General features: G+C 43.1%; 3 protein-coding genes across 12 annotated transcripts in view; 2 read left to right on the forward strand and 1 right to left on the reverse strand.

The window, feature by feature from the left end:
* Positions 1 to 1,119, reverse strand: part of pam (peptidylglycine alpha-amidating monooxygenase) — a 49,359-nt gene extending 48,240 nt beyond the window's left edge. For 2 of the 4 annotated variants that reach the window (XM_063889485.1, XM_063889483.1), the window contains exon 1: positions 883 to 1,119. The gene's annotated coding sequence lies outside the window, so the exon portion shown is untranslated. The remainder of the gene's footprint in view (positions 1 to 882) is intronic. The other 2 variants (XM_063889486.1, XM_063889482.1) reach the window with 1 other exon arrangement.
* On the forward strand, positions 1,033 to 7,108 carry pomk (protein O-mannose kinase). Of its 7 annotated transcripts, none has more exons than XM_063889489.1 (3): positions 1,033 to 1,145; positions 3,245 to 3,526; positions 4,979 to 7,108. In XM_063889489.1, the coding sequence occupies exons 2-3, from the start codon at positions 3,257 to 3,259 to the stop codon at positions 5,744 to 5,746; spliced, it is 1,038 nt and encodes a 345-aa protein (XP_063745559.1). In that variant the 5' UTR covers positions 1,033 to 1,145; positions 3,245 to 3,256; the 3' UTR covers positions 5,747 to 7,108. The 7 variants fall into 7 exon arrangements, with proteins under 7 accessions (XP_063745559.1, XP_063745560.1, XP_063745561.1 ...); XM_063889490.1 differs by having other exon boundaries at positions 1,139 to 1,255; XM_063889491.1 differs by lacking the exon at positions 1,033 to 1,145 and adding an exon at positions 1,167 to 1,188.
* A 431-nt stretch (positions 7,109 to 7,539) lies between these two features.
* On the forward strand, positions 7,540 to 12,322 carry macir (macrophage immunometabolism regulator). Its single transcript, XM_063889495.1, has 2 exons — positions 7,540 to 7,621; positions 9,400 to 12,322. Exon 2 carries the CDS (start codon positions 9,415 to 9,417, stop codon positions 10,054 to 10,056), a length of 642 nt encoding a protein of 213 aa, XP_063745565.1. The 5' UTR covers positions 7,540 to 7,621; positions 9,400 to 9,414; the 3' UTR covers positions 10,057 to 12,322.
* Positions 12,323 to 19,741: the final 7,419 nt, after the last annotated feature.

A 19,741-nucleotide genomic window follows, 5' to 3' on the forward strand; every position in this document is an offset into this window, starting at 1 on the left:
TACAGAAAATTATTATTTGTCATCTTTATTGGATTGCAAAAGGTTTTGGAATAGTTTCATTCAAACCAAAGATATTACACTGCCAACAACCACGCTTTAAACCTTACGGTCCCTATGGCCTTCACCATATCTCCTTCACCCTGTTCACATCAGTGACATATTTTGGAACCCAGAGGATGTTACAAATAGCCAATGAATAACCAGCTGGTGACTCATCGCTAACAGTGAGGTAGGAACAACAGACAGGGTGTGACATCACAGCCTCCTCAGCTCGGGAAACTATGGAAACAGCTCATCCCACTCACCGACAACCGCACGTAGCCTGCTGCAGCACTAACACACTCTCACCTTCTGCTATCTGCAGCTACCTCAAACTCATTATAACCCTCTTATTATTCCAGCTTACACGTTTGTGGTTTCATTTTTGAAGTAAATAAAAGGACCTGAACAAAATACGTATGCCATTGTGTTTTTCTCAATTTGTTCAAATTCGTAATTGTTTGACACCATTACAGACACAGAGATGTGTCACGCCTAAACTAACGGCGTCGGCTTAACCAGGAAGCCTGCGGAGGAAGATGTGGAACTAGCACTGAGCTGCTAGCTGTAGATACATGTAAACACACCGCTGCTAGCTACATACTCAGAAAACGCAGAGCTATATTCTTCCTGGAACTACCAACTCTAGCGAATAAACATATTGTACCCAAGCTAACGTTAGCTTCTGTTATCTAGTGCGTTGGTCTGTTTTGACAGGTTTCACCAGATCGAATCTGAGCTTTTGATAGCTTTAATCTAACTTGTTGTAAGTGTACTTTTAGCCTGCGACTCAGCTTGATGGAAAATGTTTAAGAGAGAAGCTTTGAAGATAAAAAAAGGTACCTGTTCGCTGAGTCTGGAAGTCTTTCAATCGCCTGTATTAAAGAGATAACCTGTCTGCTTCATGGATGGTAGGAGTCCGTTTCCAATCACACTTCCGCTTTCAGAATAAAAGCTCACTCACTACAAACGTAACATTCACGGAAAATGCAGTCACGTACACAACAGTACTCTCCTCTCCTCGACTCTTCGCCTCGCGTCTTAGTCCCGCCCACAGGAGATTCGAGCCGAGGAGTCGAGGAGTGAAAGCAACAGGCGCGCGAGCAGTAAGAAATCTTCTCCTCTGAGTGGTCATTCTTCTGAAGCAAGGTCCATTAATGATGACAGGAGGCACAGCAGCACCCTGTCTGATGGGCATAACTGTGTTCTTGACAATGTATATATTTACTTTCAATTAATTCACAATGTGGTATAATGAGACACTGGCTACAGATGCGGACAGGCTCCGGGATGATTTGACTGAGGGGGAAATATTTGTCATTACATGAAATGAACGGATTTAACTATGGAATATCCCGTAGACATGCTAAATAATATATATGTTTGTATATAAATATATGATTTCAGGATCAAATAAGTATCACAGCACTCTCATAATGACGTAACACCATCAGAGACTGGATATATTTCCCTGCTTCTCTCTGGTCGCTACAACGGGGAAATGAAATTACTGGCCAAAAGGTTTTATTTACAATTATTAAACGTAAGCACGGGTAACCAGACCAATTGAAACCTGTCCTGTCTGTCCGCCGCATATACGCACAAACACACACACTCTCCACAACACACACAAGTGTAGGTCTTCACTGTACAACACGCACCTACACTCAACAAACAGACCATTGTTTTTAAAGTGTGTAGAGCCGACGTGAATTATGTCCCTCAATGTGTACCCACAAGTGAGGCTTTTATTCTGCAAATATGACAGGAAGTGTTTTCTCCATCCGGCTACTGGTGGGTTTGGAGCCAAAATGGATATCTTGAATAGCTGCTCTAGTATGAGTGAGTTGTTGTTTTTGTAGTCGTGTGTGCTGCATTGTGAAAGTATGTGAACCCCACTGCCACAGGTTAGTGACGCTAGAGGGTTTACAGCTAAGTTATCGTGCCTGCCTGCCTGCCAGTCTGTCTGTCTGTCTGTCTGTCTGTCTGTCTGTCGGCAGAACGTTACAGTTGCTGCTTGTTCACCTTGCGAGACTTTATCCTAATCATTCATGCTGGCGTCAAGTTTGCTCCTTCACATTAGTAGGTACAAAGATGTTCTTTAAGCCAAGCGTCTGTATTATGATTTATTTTAACAACATGTCTGCGGTAGCTTAGTGCCCATGGTACTGCTGGAGCACCCTGCTGAGCACAGGCTCTGCTCCTTCCTGGAGTGTTTCTTGTTAAAATGGCGTTTACACAGGCCTTTTAATTACAATTTACGTGTCTATCACGTTGTATCTTGAATTCCAAAAATTGTTTTCCTTAGGCCTATTGACCTTCTTTGGGAAAGATACGCCTGTAAATATTGAATAGCCATTATCTAAATCATTAGGTCCTAACACAGTTGGTGGGGTTATACACTCTATTTGATAACTCATCAAATACATTTCTTGCTCGTTGAGCCCCACAGTCCGTTTGCTTTAAAACATAAATATAAATGTTACCCATTTAGTTCATTTGGTTGGTGTTGTCAGATGACAGAGGTGACAAAAGCCTTGGCAAAAACACTATGGCAAATGGGTTTTGTGTAGGAATGTTTATTGCATTCCCAATGCAATATTAATAGGTACTAATAAACATTTATTGACACAAACTGTAAAGTTATTGCTTTTAACTAGTGCAGAGGACGCAGCTGGAGCTGATGTTTTAATGTTTAAAAACACAGAAACATGAACATAGAGTTAATGCTTTACTGTTTCCCAGGGCCACGTCCCGTGCACACTTCTAAAACTATGTGACCCCCACACCACCCTTGAATGTGGGCTTTTCAAGCAGACAAAATGCATCCTAAATGTGGCTTTTAATGCTGTTAAATTAAATCTATGGTATTATTACTACACATTAGACTCTATTTTGGCAATGATATCAATGCTTTAAAGACTTTAAAAGTTGTATGTGGTTATAAGACATATTTTGAGTATTGGTAGTAGGCTGATTATGATTGATCTCTTGGCCGGCTGTGCAAAGACACGAAAACTCCAGGTGACATATTTGCAAATCAATACAGTTAGGGTATAAACAACGTGACAGTAGATAAGCCCTACTGGTCTCTGTGAAATCATTGTTGCTTGTGGATACGAATATAACCAGTGAAGCTGGGTGTGGTCAGAGGGAAAAACTGTATATTATGCTCTCCTTATTTCCTACTTACCTTCTATTTCAGATACAAGGCGTTATGGGTCGGAGCAGTAGCAGTTTGATCTCCGAAGGTGTTCCAGTAGTGGCCGTGTGCCTAGCTGGCTTGCTCCTCAGCAATGCCTTGATCTACCTGTATCTGGATTCTTTGTATCAAACCGATGAACAGCTGGTTTCATCTCATGTACGCCACATGCCTCAGCATTTTAAAATCTCGACCATGAAAAACTTCACCCCTTGGCTCCAGTGTTCACAGATAGATGCCGAAGTACGCAAGGTGAAGCTGATTGGCCAAGGAGCTGTTAAAAAGGTAAATGTCAAGTCAATTCCCCATTCAATTCTAATGCATGATTTAGAAATGCAGATGCTAATTTTAGAAGTGAATTGAACTGCTATGCTTCCATACAGACTAAATACTAGAACCTTAGATTTCACTTACCAAAAAAACTGGAGCAATGACTTCTTCAATCGCTTAATTAATTAATTTGCCCTATGATATCAATCAAGGGACAACTCCAGTGAAATGTATTTTAAATCCTCTGGTTGGTATGAAGTGTAGTTCTGTTGTTGCTGTTGGAGAAAGTAGTCAGCCAGGGGGCTTTGGGCGCATGTTCACTGTTGGTACTAAAAGCCAAGATTTGGCACATTCAAATATTTGATACTTTTCCATTCACTGATCTTTATTATTGTATTTAATTATATATTAGTTTAGTTTCCTTACCGATTGTTAAATGTAGTGAATTATAGTTATTGATAATTAGGATTATCAAAGTCTATAAATAGCTACTAAAATGTGAAACAACTTTTATTACTGACTGATCAGAACTTTTGTAAGTAAGATTCATTGACCATATATATTATAGTTATTAAGATAATGCTATTGAAAATATCCATAGCAATGGGCAGTAAGCATGGGTGATTTAAGAATAAAGGTTCCCTTTGTTACATACAAAGAAGGATAACATTTTACAGACAAAAGAAACAAAAATGTAAACCAACAATAAAATGTATGTGGGAAAACTTACTTGATCATACATATTACTGCTGGGAGATCCTTTATGTCATATTTCATTTCTTGAAACATGAGTTGGGCCTTATGACATAGTTTACATAATTTATCAATAGCAGAACATGGACAAGTGTTAAATGACAGTGTATGGAGTATTCTTCATATCACACATTTTACTATAACACCATTACCTGTTGCAATGTGTGTTTGCAATGAATCTCGATGATAGATCAGCTGCTGTCACTGCACTTTTTATGGCTTAGGGTGCAATTTGTTCTGCATCAGTGGCTGAAATTATTTGTCTATTTTACGTACATTTTCATTTTTTTTATGTATATATAACCATTGTTGTGTGCATTGAAAGGTGGTCTGAATAAATTACATCCTATTTTGGAGTGGTCCACTTTGCCTTACTAGGGCATGTTTCTGTCATTTGAAGCTGAACAGGTTACCCTGCAGAGCTATTGGGGAGCGCTCATTATGCTTATCTCATAAATGCACTCTTACCAATGTACAAGTTGCATTCATCCATCCATCCATCCATCCATCTTCTCCCGCTTATCCCTCAGGGTCGCAGAAGTAATAGCTCCAGATAGTTGCATTCATTCAATTGGAAATGAGTAATTTGCACTAAGTTTGAATTCTTTACTGGAAGAAACCTGTCCCACAGGTGTGTCCTCTGTTGTCCATGTTTCCTCTGCTCAGCCCTCTCTCCTCATTGACTGACCTCACTGTCCCCTTTTCTTCCCCCAGGTCTATTTGGCGGAATGGAGAGGTCAGAAGGTGGCTTTGTCCAAACTGTCCTCTCTGGATTACCTTGAGGATTTCCTCCATGGATTGTCTATGCTACAGCTCCTGAGGGGCCCTCAGGTGGTGCAGCTGGTGGGGTTTTGCCAGGAAGACAACACCCAGGTCACGGAGCACCATCCACATGGCTCACTCCTTAACTTGGAAGGTGTTCTTGCACAAGGGCAGCACCAGCAACACAACACATGGCAGGTCCGGTTGAGGCTGGCTATAGACTATGTCCTCATCCTGCATTACCTCCACAACAGCCCAGCTGGGCGGCGGGTCATGTGTGACTCCAACAGCCTGGAAAAAACCTTGTCCCAGTTTCTGCTGACAAGTGACTTTCACCTGGTGGTGAACGATCTGGATGCGCTGCCTGAAGTGGACATATCCAAAGGCCTGGGGGTCAAATGTGGTCATCGGGAGCTCACTGGGGACTTTGTTGCCCCAGAGCAGCTGTGGCCCTTCAGAAACACTGGTAGGCCATTTTCAGATGATCTCATGCCTGAGTACGATGAGAGAACAGACATCTGGAAGATCCCTGACGTGACATTGTTCCTAATGGGAAGGGTATCTGGAGGGGATGTAGTCCATTTCCATCTCTTTCAGATCCACCAGGAGTGTAAGAGGGAAGACCCCAGGCTCAGGCCTTCAGCTCTGGATGTGTCCAAGGTGTACCAATCAGTGTACAGCAGCATGGTGCAAGACAGTGTTGGCTTTAAAGAGCTGTAGAATATGTGTGTACATGTGTGACTCGCTTAAAAAACCTGAACGTTAAATGTAAGCTACAGTTTCTCAATGCTGTATAATAAAGTACTCTCTTGCTGAGGCAATCCCTCAATTTAGCCAGATACGTAGCTCCGATGGACTAAGGTGGACCTTTTATGCAAACAGGGATATGAACTTGTTAAAGGAAACTGTAACATGTGTTGTTTGTCAAGGTTGCTACATTTGAGGAAATAATTTTAAGATGTACAAAGTATTGGAATACCTACCTACAGGAAATCGTTTTTCAGAGATCTCACTAGTGTGCTTCATAAAACTTCACCTGCCTCCATGTTTACCCCGCCCATTGTTTTGTTTCTGATATACCTGTCCCGTGTTCATGCGAAGGATACCTGAGAGTAGAAAACAATTGTCGGTAACATCTGAGCTCCATATGAGCCAAGAACACAGCATTAACAAAGAGAGACTAACCACGGGACATGGCAAAGAGGACGCTGACAGCACAGATACAGACAGGACAGAGCAGCCCAGAGAAACAACATGACTTTAAAACATTGTGTGGGATGTATTTCCTGTTTGATAGGGACAATCTAATATGATAGTTTTAATCCAGCTGTACAGAGAGCTTGAAGTTACATGTGCTGTTACGGTACTTGAACTGGGAGTGATTCAAAATGACCGACTCACACTTTAGCAATGATTTTTTTCACATGTATTAAATACATTTTCTTGAATATAGGATGTCACTAAACAAGTCCTAAAATTGTCCCTATAAGGTCTGTTAAGAATGTCAATTGATTTCTGCTTCAATGTTTCTTTAACCATATACAATATGACGGTTTGATTGTACATTACTGTACAGGGAAGGTCAGCTCTAATAACATTGTACACACTAAAAATGTCCTTAATTCTTTTACATTTTGTAATGTTATGAATACATGTTTTTCTTCATAAGTTTGCTGAACATATGTGAACAATGTTTATGTCACATTTCAGGATGACCCAGACTATGACCATCTAAAACGTTCAATTGTTTTACTAGTGTGTAGGTTAAGTTTATTATTTATTACTACTTGAGTGAGAGATACTGAGAAGGTGTTTGAAGCTGAATGGCATTGCGACGCTCAGGGACGCAGCAGAGCCAACAACTACCTGCTGGTTCCTTGCTGACAGCTGTAAACCTTGATATGAATGCTTTGGCATGTGCAGTTGGTGCAATTTGGACTGGGACAGTTGGCCTCATGCAGAGATACCTTTTAGCAAGGCAGCAGCTGCTAAGTGTCTCTGACTTGTCTCACTCAATGCATGTTGTAACCTCCTGTTTGTTTATGAGTGAAACAATTTCCAAAATAAACAAATAGTTTCAGATTATTTGTATTTTTATTCATTACATTGTTTTTCATATTTGATGGAAAAAGGCTTCAATAAGCTTGAGTGTGTAATATAACCCTTTTGCGTTATTTAAAAATATATGTATACTTACAAAGACACTTGTCCTCTGATGTTTGCAACCAACAAATACTTTAACCCTTAAATGGTCCCAGGATACAGTCATGTCACAGGCTGTGTCCAAGAGTAAAATGGGTGTAATAAGTGTCATATACGGCTATGATATTGGGTGTATCACGGGTGCAACAAGGCTGTAATGCGGTTGTAAAAAAATAATTCAATTAATTATACAAAATATTTATATTTGATTGCACATTTAAGGGTTAAATTATGTATTCTGAATCACCAAAAGTTTAAATTATGTATATTGAAATACTGTATAATCGCTTGTTGTGCTCTGGAGAAACACACCGGAAGTGTTCCACTGGCTGGCGGAACACAGCGGAGAGGAGAGAGGCAGACGTGAGGGACATCTTTTCTCTTCACTCACAGGTTTGTATTGATTTGATTTTTATTCCGTCTGTATCGCGGTGAGATAGCAGGAGATCATCATAATAACATACATTGGTAGATTAGCTTGTGCTCCCACGTAAACGGCGGTCCCTTGGTCACGCGGATTGGATGAATGTGATGAGACTCAGAGTCTGACATGATGAGCGCGTCCCATTTAACATAACATGGCATCTCTTTATGGAGAGACAGTATGTCCACAATGTTGTAACGACACGGTATCTCTCCTGCATCTCAGCCTCCTGACAGCAGCGGACATGATGCTCCGCATGTCGCCATCTTTCCTCCCGAATATTCTCTGTACAACCTCAACACCACCATCCTTATAGGAGCGGCCTGTGTGTGTGTGTGTGTGTGTGTGTGTGTGTGTGTGTGTGTGTGTGTGTGTGTGTGTGTGTGCGCGCGCGCGCGCGCGCGCATCAGGCCGCTGTTTTTGGTTCAGTAAAAAATAAATCATTTATTATACTCTGAGCCAGAAATCAAGCATTCCAAATTCACTCCTGTCTTTATTCCAAAGGGTTTTTCCTAACATAATAGTCCCATTTGAAGAGATCCAAAATCCCATCTGTAAAATCGTCAATTTCATAATATTATAATAATATCAATGTAAACTGGGGTTTTTTAGTTCATCTCACAAAATGTGTTATTAGTAAAATTATTAATCTAGTTTAACTTCCCTAATAAGTGAAATGGAAATGAAGTTAAAGCATCTACCTGCATACTGGTAACAGCATGATCCCCAGTTGAATTCTTAGCTGCTCTTAATGTCTTTTATAAATCACAATAACAAATGACACTGCCTATAGTGTCTCCTTTGGCAGGCTGCCAACCTGTCACTACATTTAGACACACAATTTCTGCTCAGTATAATTGTGCATATTGTGTAGTGGCAGCATAAATACATTCATGAACCAAATGATGTCAAAATCACCAGGAGATTTAAACATTTTTACTTAAATGTGCAAAGGAAAAACTCCTCTTAATAAAAGGCCTGTGGCTCACTAACTGTCACACACATATCAAATTTACTTTAAAAAATCAAAGTTTCAAGACATATCTCACCTGATTTTCCTCTGTGTTGTTGTTATTTGTTATCACACTTTTATTTTATTGGTTTACAGGTTCTTTATACATTTCACAATAGATGTGTAGAACAGAATAAGCATAGATAACACAAGGCCTCCCCAAAGCTGCAAACCATGCCAGTTGTCCATCAGTAGGGCTGAGGGCGGCGTTGGACCAGGGACTAGTTGGACCAATGCTGTGGAGTAAAACATAAAATATTGGTTTCTAAAATGTAGTGGAGTAGATTTAAAAAATACTGTAGCATAAAATGAAAATAGCTCAAGATAGAAAAAGTACAGTACTTGAATAAATGAAAGCAGATGGCTGTTGATTACCTTTCATTACATTCACTTAAACTGGTCTTTGCAATAATAATAACACACATGTTGTATAAAGCAATCATATTTGTCCATTAACTATGGACCATCAGATTAATCGCGATTAAACATTTCTTAACTTTGAATTAAGGATGGTGATTACCACCATTATAAAAAACAAACATTAAAAAGCTAATTGTAATTATTTGAGAAGTTTACTACAGTTAGAGTGATCTGGCGTTAGGACTGACCTAGCCCTTTAGCAGGGAGTGGATGTCTTGCTTTCAGATATTTGCTGAATGTGGCCACTGAATGTTTGTGGGTTTTTTTGCCAGAAACAAGAATGACTCAAATAATTTGTTCTACATCTTTATTTAGGATAAGTCTGTAAGGATGGAAATGGATATCAATGGAGGATCAAGAGCACACGTGTCGATTGTTCCTGCATCTGAAATCAAAGCCACATTAAAACCCGACAGAGAGAGACCTCGATGTTCCAGCACCCCGTGTTCGCCCATCAGAGGCACTGTCGCAGGGTACCAGATCCTCCACATGGACTCAAACTATCTGGTGGGCTTCACCACTGGGGAGGAACTGCTTAAACTAGCCCACAGGTGGTCAGAAAGTCCTCCAGAAAAGGGTTCAGTCTCAGAAACTGTGTCCAACTCTGTCCAGAGCAGTGTCCCGAAGGCTGGAGAGTCTGTCCTCCACAAGTCTCCACGAATCTGCAAAGGAAAAAGTCGTTACTACCAACCCTATGAGATTCCTGCTGCCAATGGCCGGAGGCGGAGGCGTATGCCAAGCTCCAGTGACCCCATCCTAAGGTCCCTGGCTCAGGGGGAAGCTGGGAGGGGTCTTCATGCTTCACTGCCACCCTGTCTGCTTAAAGGGAAGAGGGCCCAGTCCAAGTCTCTGGACTACCTAAATCTGGACAAAACAAGAATAAGAGAGTCGTCGGACACGGAAGTGTTGCAGTACCAGCTGCAGCATCTCACCCTGCGGGGGGAGCGCGTGTTCACCAGGAACCTGACATGAGATCAGTGGAAGGTCCTTACAGGTGTCTTCTATCCTTTTGGGGATTAAGGTGCTATTTCCAGCTTGGTTTCTTTCAACTCAGATAATAAAATGTTCTTCAAGAGGAAAATCTGCTAATCTGGTTATTTTATGGACTCTGGGTTAACCTTGTACATGGCATCTCCTCGCATTGTAATTAGGTTGTTGAAGTTAAAAATGTGAATTACAGTATATAAAATGAGCAATAATTTGTAAAACTTATTGGCAGTGCTGTTTGTTTGTACTGCTCAGAAACACAAAGTGTCAGAGCTGATGAAGCACATATCCTATACTTTATTAAACATATACGATGTTTAAATGGATTATTGCAACCACTTCAATGCTAGTTGCACTGTGAAGAGCTGTGTTAGTGGAAGTGTTTTTTTGTGTGTTAACAACAGCTGTTAAATTAGCAGGATTATATTTTTACTAACTTGCTTATTTGCTGTTTTGTTGTTTTTAATCAATGTTGATGTTTATAAACCTCTTATTTTTTTTTAGAATATGTGCATGTTTAAAACAAATTAAAGTGATACTCAGATGTTTGAGGCGGTAAAATACTTTCAAACTCACATGCCATATGTACATTAATAAAAAACATAAGTGATTGTTTTCATCCCTCTGCCCATACTAACCCCTTCCATATTTTATATATTGAATGGGATTTCTACTGGCAGGCCATGCAACAAGCTAGCTGAATAACCAGGGACAATTCATTCCATTCTTTAGCTCCTTAGGTCACTGGTCACCAGGCAACACAAGACCATCCCTTCTCAGCAGGACTACACTGTTGAAGAGTCGGCCTGTGAATGTGGATAATTTCATAGCAAGTATGAACAGGAATTGACTTCTTTAAATGTACACAGGATGCTTTATATGTGCTGAATTAAATGTGGCACAGAAGTCAGCGCAAGACCAGACAAGAGGTTAAGGGCACATCTTTCAAATGGAAAAGATGGCTGCTGTTGCTGGATCCTTCACATTGCCCCAACTTTAGTCCTGGTTTGTAACATTAGACCAGTTTACATGCTGGGAGTAAGAAGAATCTGAGGAATTAGTGGAGTAATCTGTTTATTGGTTATTGTTGGCAAATATGGCTGGAAATATGTTGGCTTTAGATAAACATAGTTGCTTGGTCCCTAGTTTTGTACACTGGTTATGCGCGCCACAAAAACAATATTGAGATGTGTGTTTTCTAATGAGTGTGTTTTTTCCTCTTACAGCTCGTAATGGATGTGTGCTCTATGCCTGTCAGTGCTTCTGATTCCACAGACTGTCTCTGGAAACTCAGTGCACTTTTATATCAGTACGTTCACATACGCCATGCCACTATCTGCAGTTCTGTAGAACAATCCGTGCACCCCTCTTTGAAAGTAAATTGTGATTTGTGTGCATTAGAACATTTAATTTTGTTCATGAAAGTTCAACAACTAAAGCCTCTGTGCCAAATTCTGATGTGATGAAGTATCTTCAGTGTATCTGACAGATCCAAAGGGGAGGGGGGGTGCACTGTCAGGAGGAGCCTGATTACACTCGTTCTATAAGATCCACTATTCAATATGTCTAATTTCAGGTTTTTATTTTGTACACCAAAAACATGAATGGAAATGCTGGATATTAGAAAAAACGGTGTATTGCGATGAAAACAGACTGAAAAAAACGTGACCTACATGAAGCATGTGACTTCCACTGAAGAGACCAAAAACACAGCGGATCTCTGTGGACCTTCCACCATTGTTTCATTTCTGTGTGCTTTGACTGGAGTTTCTATTTACATATACATCTTGTTTAATGGTATAATTCCACCACAAGATTTTCTTGAATCACCCAAATGTTTGCTTAACAATAGTGGATGGAAATCACCTTTTGTTCACATTTTCTTTTAAAAATGTGTTTAAATTGGTGTGCTAAATTTGAATGGGCAACAGTCAAACTACCTGTGAAACAATGTCATTTTAAACAGCTACTGATGTCTTTAAAAACAATAGTGGCTAAGCATTGACACTACTGCCAAGCAAAGCAAAAATACATGTAAAGAAAACTTTTATTTTCAGGCTTTTTGGAACTATTATTTAAAACTTGTGGGGTCTATACACTTATCCACTCTATACTGTATGTAAAGTCGTCTTATGCACTTCTATTTGTTCCTTAAGCCAAACAGAAAAAGTACATTTCATCTTAACCAATGACTGTTAGATAATTAAAGTGTATTTTTATCCAAAGGAAGCTTACAGTTTTATTTTTATTTTACTGCTATTAGTAATTAACAAAATACAAAGTGTTAAAAATTAAAAGTCCCCTATTATGCAAAATGCACTTTTTGCTGTATTTTATACATAAATGTGTCCCCGGTGTGTAATGAGACTCACAAAGTGTCAGAAAATATAACCCTCTCTCTTTTCCTCCTCACTCACATCTCTAAAAATGGGGATCACCCAAGATACAAAAAATATACAAAAATTACACAATTTACAAAGTACACCAACATAGATAGGTATATCAGCCAGGTATATATTTACAGTTACTAAAAGTATATATACATATTGCACATAGTATTGTCTTTGTTGTTATGTGTGTAGGGATCTACCGGGGGCCATGATGGTTGTACAGTCTGACCGCTGCAGGAAGGAAGGACCTGCGGTATCTCTCTGTGAGACACCTGCAGCAGCCTGTCACTGAAGGGGCTGCAGAGAGGGTTGTCCTGGAGGGGGTGGGACACATTTTCCAGTATACGGAGGACAGCTTGGCTGCCATTCTCCTGTCTCCCACCACCTCCACAGTGTCCAGAGGACTCCCCAGGACAGAGCTGGCCTTCCTTATCAGTCTGGTCAGTGGCTTGAGATGCTGCAGCCCCAGCAGGCCACACCATAGAAGATGGCTGACACCGCTGTTGTGTTCTAGAATTTCTCGATGAGGCAAGGTGTCCAAACGAAGTAGTAAGGTTATAATAAAGCTGGTTTATGTTCAGTTGTGATGAAGATATAAATACTCAATATTGAGGTTTAGTGGACCATAGACTGCAAGCAGGTACTGTCTTTCAATTCCACCCAGAGCCACGACATGTGACATCACACAATATTTATACTTTGGGAAAGAGAAAAGGGGCAGTCCCTTATGACATATTAAATGTATATTTTTCAGTGTGGTGCGTGTTGGTTTCTGGTTGGAGCACAGGCAGAGTCCTCGCCTCTTGGATCCACGAGTTCGGGTGTCCAGCCTATCATCTAATCCTTCTCTACTCTATCATAACTTTCCTGTCACGTGCAGTATCCAGGTGCCTGGCACCACTATCTCATTCTGGCCCTCTCTCGGGCCTACCTTCTCCCACAATTCTGGAATGTGCAGTTAGTGTTCACTGTGAATATAATACCACAATACAGTTCCTTTCTTATGTTTAGCCCACCATAAACTCTGTCATGAAGCTCACTTCTCTTCATAGTTTAAAACCCTCTCTGGTAGAATTTATACATAAACATGTCTTTATGAGCAAGCAATAAATATTCAATAATATCCCACAGAGCCAAAGAAACTCTGAAGGAGTGCTCTGAGTCTGCTCTGTCTGTTTTTGTAGAGAGCGGCAGAGTTGTCGAACCAGTCCAGTTTATTGTTCAGATGAACACCCAGGTACTTGTAGGGTTCCACAATCCCTATGTCCGATCCCTGGATGTTCACTGGGGGATTGTTTGCGCCGTCTGAAATCCACCACCAGCTCCTTGGTCTTCCCTGCGTTAACCTGGAGGTGGTTCCTCCCATGGCACCAGAGGTTGAAGTCCTGCGTCAGCTCCCTGTACTCCCTGTCGTCCTCGTAGGAGATGAGGCCGACGATGGCGGAGTCGTCAAAGAACTTCTGCAGGTGACAGGTCGCCATGTTGTGGGCGAAGTCTGCAGTGTAGATGGTGAAGAGAAACGGTACCAGCACCATCCCCTGGGGGGCCCCCGTACTGCAGACAGTTGTTGAGGTAGTCCAGGATCCAGGATGTGAGATAGTGATCCACCCCCAAGTGCTGCAGCTTGTCTCCCAGGAGCAGCGGCTGGATGTGTTGAAGGCACTGGAGAATTCAAAGAAGAAGATCCTCACAGTGCCCCAGCCTTCTCCAGGTGGGAGAGGGACCTCTGCTGCAGGTAGATGACGGCATCATCCACCCCGATGTCAGGCTGGTAAGCAAACTGCAGCGGGTCCATCGATGGTCTCACAAGGGGCCCAAGGTTTCCAAGGACCAGCCTCTACAGGGTCTTCATCAGCGGCAATGTCAGCGCCACCGGCCGGTAGCTGTTGCAGTCCTTGGGAAGTGGGGTCTTTGGCACAGGTACCACACACAACGTCTTCCACAGTAATGGTACCCTCCCTTGCCTTAGGCTCAGGTTGAACAGAAACTCCACAATCCCACGCAGCTCGTCCGCACAGGATTTGTGGAGCCTCGAGCTGATGCCATCTGGACCTGAAGCCTTCCGTGCCTTACACCTCTGCAGCTCCCTCCTCACCTGGTTAGTTGTGAGGGACAAGGTGCCATGAGCGGGTGGGGGGCATTGCAAGGAGAGAAGAAACAGTGGTTGAAAAATGTCTGTGAGCTGATGGTTGGGGGTGGGTGGAGGTGGGAGAAGTGTCAGGGCCATTTCCAGGCAGTGAGGACAATGGGGGGTGCAGCAGGGGGGACTGGGGAGGGGGAGGGGTGCCTGACTGATCAAATTTACTGAAGAAAATGTTCATGTCGTTAGCCCACTTATGGTTCCTCCAGACCTGGGAGTCCGGCCAGCCCTCCTCCTTCCTCCTTACCACTCTCTCTCATCCCGTCCGCCTGCAACAGATGAAAACTGTCCAGTTTAGCATTAGTGTCCAGGGTTAGCTCCGTTAGCCACGTCTCTGTAAACACCATGATGCTCGTCCCTCAATACCCCCTCTGATGCCGGGTCAACGCCAGTAGCTCGTCCATCTTGTTAGGGAGAGATCTTACATTTCCCATGATGATAGACAGAAAGACAGGTCTGTATCTTCTCCTCCTTGCTCGCAACTTTGCCCCGGCACGGTGTTCCCGTCTCTTTCTCCTCAGCTCGCTGGAAACAACAAGCCTATCCTCGTGCAACTCACATTGAATTTACGGCAACGTCCTGCCCACGTTACATGTCCCAACCTATCGTCCCGAATTTACAGTCGCGAGCTGAATCCCCTCGAGCACTTCTGTGTGTCTGTGTGTTCAGCAAGATGTCTGCAGGAGGGACTTAGAGCAAAGTGGTTATATATAATACATACAATGTCACTGTTTTAGTGGTAAATACTGAGAAAATAAGTGTTTCAGAAATAATGGTTGAGGTGGTTTGGAACATAATATGGGGTTTAATCATGGCAGTTGGGGTTGAGTATCTCCATTAGAAACTTCTCTCTTCACAGAAAGCTGCATGGCCTCCAAAAGCGGCGTGGCCAGCTCAAAGATTTTCATGACATGAGAGGTCAGAGCTACAGGCCTGTAGTCTCCTGGAACGCTTGGGCGTATTTTCTTGGGCACCGGTACAATGCAGGAAGTCTTCCAGATCTCAGGCACCTTCATCAAAGAGAGACTGAAGAGGTGCGGAAAAGCTCCTGCTAACTGTCCGGCGCACACCTTGAGCACCCGGTGGTTGGTGTTGTCTGGCCCACTGGCCTTTCTCACATTGATCTTCGAGAGCTGATTCCTGACCTGTCCGGTGGTGATTATCAGAGGTGTGAAGCTGCTGGAAGTGTCACCCAAGACTGGGGTTGAAGGGAGAGAGGCTGCTGTCCCCTGTGGAGTGGTGTTGGGTGTGGTTGGAGAACAGGTAGAAGAGGTGGGAAGGTGGGAAATGGTGCCAGAGGACCCCTGCTGTTCTGCTGAGCTGGAGATGGGGAGATCAAACCTGTTGAAGAACAGGTTTAGCTCATTCGCCCCTTCAAGGGTCCCTCCATAACCGTGTTTGACTGTTTGTAGCCTGTGATCTTCCTCACCCCTCCCAACACCTCTCTAGAGCTATTGGCCTCCAGACGTCCCTCTAGTCTGGCTTTTGATAGAAAAATGTTCATTGTTTGAAGACTAAGAGTCGGTCCAAAGTAGACCAGGAAACTTCTAGTTTAAATCAAATAGTATTTATTAATGCAATAGTGTAATAGGTCTGCAAAGGGGATACAGCTGCGGTCCTTCCCCATGCCACTGATCCACAGACCACGTTTAGACAGTTAGCTGTCTCCCAGCAGTGTGGAGGAAAAGAAAATGATGTTCTGTTTACATCAAGTATTTCTACTCTGTGTTCCTATGTTACCGGTCTCGTCTTTTCTCATTGGTTGGCAACGGGGGCCGGATCCTGTTGGCCCCTTGTCGTCACATGGATGTTTCCCGGTCTCTTCTATTGGCTGACGTTGTCGGAGGCTGGTCCTTGGCACGTTCTGCTTAGCCCACTTATGACGTCACCGTCGTAGTCATGAAGCTTCCACCTATCACATTCTATTATACAACTCTTCTGAGGTTTATTGATTATTAAACACGTAATAATATTATTGTAGCATCAATGAGTGAGAGGTAGAGGCGGTGTGTTCAGTATGTAACTCCACGCGTCATTCTCCCTCTACTCATATATACAATACAATATTAGCTACATGCTATCTGAGGCTAAAAACCACATCCGGTAGTACTACCGGAAGTCCAAAAATATGGTCTGTCCAGAAACAGTGAATTATATCTTTTATGTTCCATCACAATATATTGATTATTCCTACACTTTGTAACTCTCCTTTGCTGCCTTTAGCTCTTTATTCAGCTCCTTTTGTACAGCTTTAGCCCCCTCAGTGTCTCTTACCATGAAAGCCCTTTTGTTCTTGTTCAACAGGGTTTTAATGTCCCTATTGATCCAGGGTTTATTGTTTGGGAAGCATCGTACCTTTTTGGTGGGTACAATGCTCTCCTCACAGAAACTGATGTAGTCCGTGATGCACTGTGAGAGTCCATTAATGTCCTCAAGCTATGAACTCTCTGAAACATGTCCCAGTCTGTTGTCCTGTAGCAATCCCTCAACTCCTCCTCGACCTCATCAGACCACAGCTGTACAGTCCTGGTGGTGGTAGGCCTGTCTTCTGACAAGGGACTTGTGTTTAGGAACAAGCCTGATCAGGTTGTGGTCTGAACTGCTGGGGGGGGGGGGTCTTTATTAACAAATCATTGTTTGTTAATAAAGACGGCAAGTCTTCCGCCTCTCTTCTTGTCGCTCTGCTTGTCTCTGTCGGCTCAAACCACAGTGAAGCCCTCCCGGCTCCACCAGACAGTCTGGTATTTCCCCGTTAAGCCATGTCTCCGTAAAGCACAGCAAACTTGACTCCTGGTATTCCTGCTGTGTTTTTACAAGTGCTGCGAGTACGTCCGTCTTATTTTCGAGCGGCCTGACATTCCCCATGTTTAAGGAGGGCAAGTAAGGTTTAAATCTCCTCCTACTATTTGCCCTCTTTTGCCTCATGCAGGCTCCAGCGCGTGTACCCCGTCTGTGCCTGTGTATAACAGCTGGTAAATCCCTCAGTGGCGCTGCAATTCGGCACCAGAGAGAGAGGAGCACTTCTGTTGAGTTAGAGATAGTCCTTCCATTGATATCCATAGAAAAGTGGTAAAAAGAAATACTACCAATAATATATACAAGTTGGAAATCAATGTTGCAACACTTACAATTAAATGAAATACAATAAAAAGTAGCAGTAGTGCAGAAAAAATAGAGAAAAGACAAGAAGTGCTCCATTGCCCATTGGGTGGTATGGTGTTGTGTGCGACTTCTTGACGCCTGAAAGAGTCAACAGCTCCTTGATCAACTTGCTTTCAAAATTCGCTCCCTGATCAGAATGAATCCTCCTGGGAAAGCTGTATACGAGAAAGAAGTCGTCGCAGAGTCTTCGAGCCACTTGCTTGGCAGACTGATTTTTGCATGGGAATGCATGAGCCATCTTGGAAAAATGGTCAGTCACAACAAATACATTCATGGACTTCCCATCACTGACCTCTGCAGACCAAAAGTCAATCCAGACAAGTTCCATCGGCTCTGATATGCGGATGCTCTCGAGTGGAGTGAAGCATTGGGTTCTGGCGTCTCTTTCCAAGGACACAGCGATGGCAGTTCTTCACATGATCATCGACGTCTCGTTTCATGCCAACCCAGAAAAATCTCTGCCTAGCCAGAGACAGCGTTCGGCTCTTCCCATGGTGGTCAGCTGCATCATGAATTCCATTGAGTACTTGTGCTTTGAGGGAGTTAGGCACGACTAAGAGAAAAAGTCGTTGGTTCATGCCTTCGTCTTTTCTCACTTTGTACAGTAGGCCATCATGGATAACTAGCTTGTCCCAATACTTCAGGAGCTGATGCACAATGGAGGGCTCATCTGCTCTCTCATTCTTCGATGACTTCCAACGTCTCTCAATATAATAGAGGACTCGGCTGATGGTGCTATCCTGTCCCTGTTGGTTCACTCGACTGCTGTGAGGAATAGGGGAGTTAACCTGCTGCAATTGAGGAACAGCCGGACTTGCACCCATGACTTCACTCAGGCCACCAGTGGAATGAGCTTCCAGAATAGCTGAAACATCTGGAGCTCCGACCGAACCAGCGTCTGAGGCTTCGTTGGTGGATGTGTTGTGTGTATCTTTGCCTGTTCTCAGGACCATCTGATGGTTGTTGGAGTACCTGAAGGCATTTTGGACTGTGTCACCCACAACACCACTGACATTCTTCAAGAGTGACATGGCTCCGTTACAAGGCGATGGCTTACGCAAGACAGGACAAATGGTTCTCTGCTCAGAGCATCAGCAACAACGTTTCTGAGGCCTGGAACATACTTAATGTCAAAGTTGTATGATGCGAGTTTAGCCACCCATCGCTGCTCACAGGCATCCAGTCTGGGCTTTGTCAAAATGTATGTCAACGGGTTGTTGTCCGTCCAGGCTGTGAAATGTTGTCCCTTTAGCCAATGGCTGAACTTTTCACAGACAGCCCACTTCACCGCAAATAATTCCAGTCTGTGCGCAGGGTAGTTCATCTATGAACGAGATAGCGTCCTGCTGGCAAAGGCCACTAGTCTTGCTATATCTTCACCAGGAGGGACTTGAGAGAGAACTGCTCCAACTCCATCAAAAGACACGTCAACGGCCAGAATTAAGGCTTTGTGACGCTCGGCCTGTTCTTCGGCTTTCTCCCCCTTCCCACGTGTCTGCTTACTGGATCCTGCTGTCAACTTGAAGAGTGGCTTGGCCTTTGCAGAACATCCCTCGATAAAGTGTTGATAATACAGCACCATGCCAAGGAACGACCTGATCATCTTTGAACATGGTGTCTGCCCGTCAGCTTCCATTAGATCAACTTTCTGGATTTTACTGATGGCCTCGACTTTGTCTGGATCCTGTTAATGCCTTCTTCACAGATGAAGTGGCCAAGGAACTTAACGGATGGTCTTAAGAAGAAGCATTTCTTTTGGGCCAACTTCAGATTGTGACTGGACAGACGGGAGAAGATCATTTCAAGACGTTGAAGGGCCACAGACTCGGAAGGAGTGAATACCATGAGATCGTCAAGGTAGCACAGGACACTGCTGAAGTTCTCATCGCCAAAGATGGACATCATCATTCTAATGAAAGTGGCTGGGCTGTTGGAAAGACCCTGAGGCAGTCTGTTGTACTTGTGCAGGTCAAAAGGA

The sequence above is a fragment of the Eleginops maclovinus genome, chromosome 8 (genome assembly GCF_036324505.1).
Source record: "Eleginops maclovinus isolate JMC-PN-2008 ecotype Puerto Natales chromosome 8, JC_Emac_rtc_rv5, whole genome shotgun sequence".
In the NCBI taxonomy this organism is placed as follows: Eukaryota; Metazoa; Chordata; class Actinopteri; order Perciformes; family Eleginopidae; genus Eleginops; species Eleginops maclovinus.

What these genes read in the sequence shown, in the direction of transcription:
- pomk (XM_063889489.1), top strand. Translation starts at nt 3,257, where the DNA reads ATGGGTCGGAGCAGTAGCAGTTTGATCTCCGAAGGTGTTCCAGTAGTG. An exon ending in GCCAAGGAGCTGTTAAAAAG is followed by an intron (nt 3,527 to 4,978) that starts GTAAATGTCAAG and finishes TTCTTCCCCCAG; the next exon opens with GTCTATTTGGCGGAATGGAG.
- macir (XM_063889495.1), top strand. Translation starts at nt 9,415, where the DNA reads ATGGAAATGGATATCAATGGAGGATCAAGAGCACACGTGTCGATTGTT.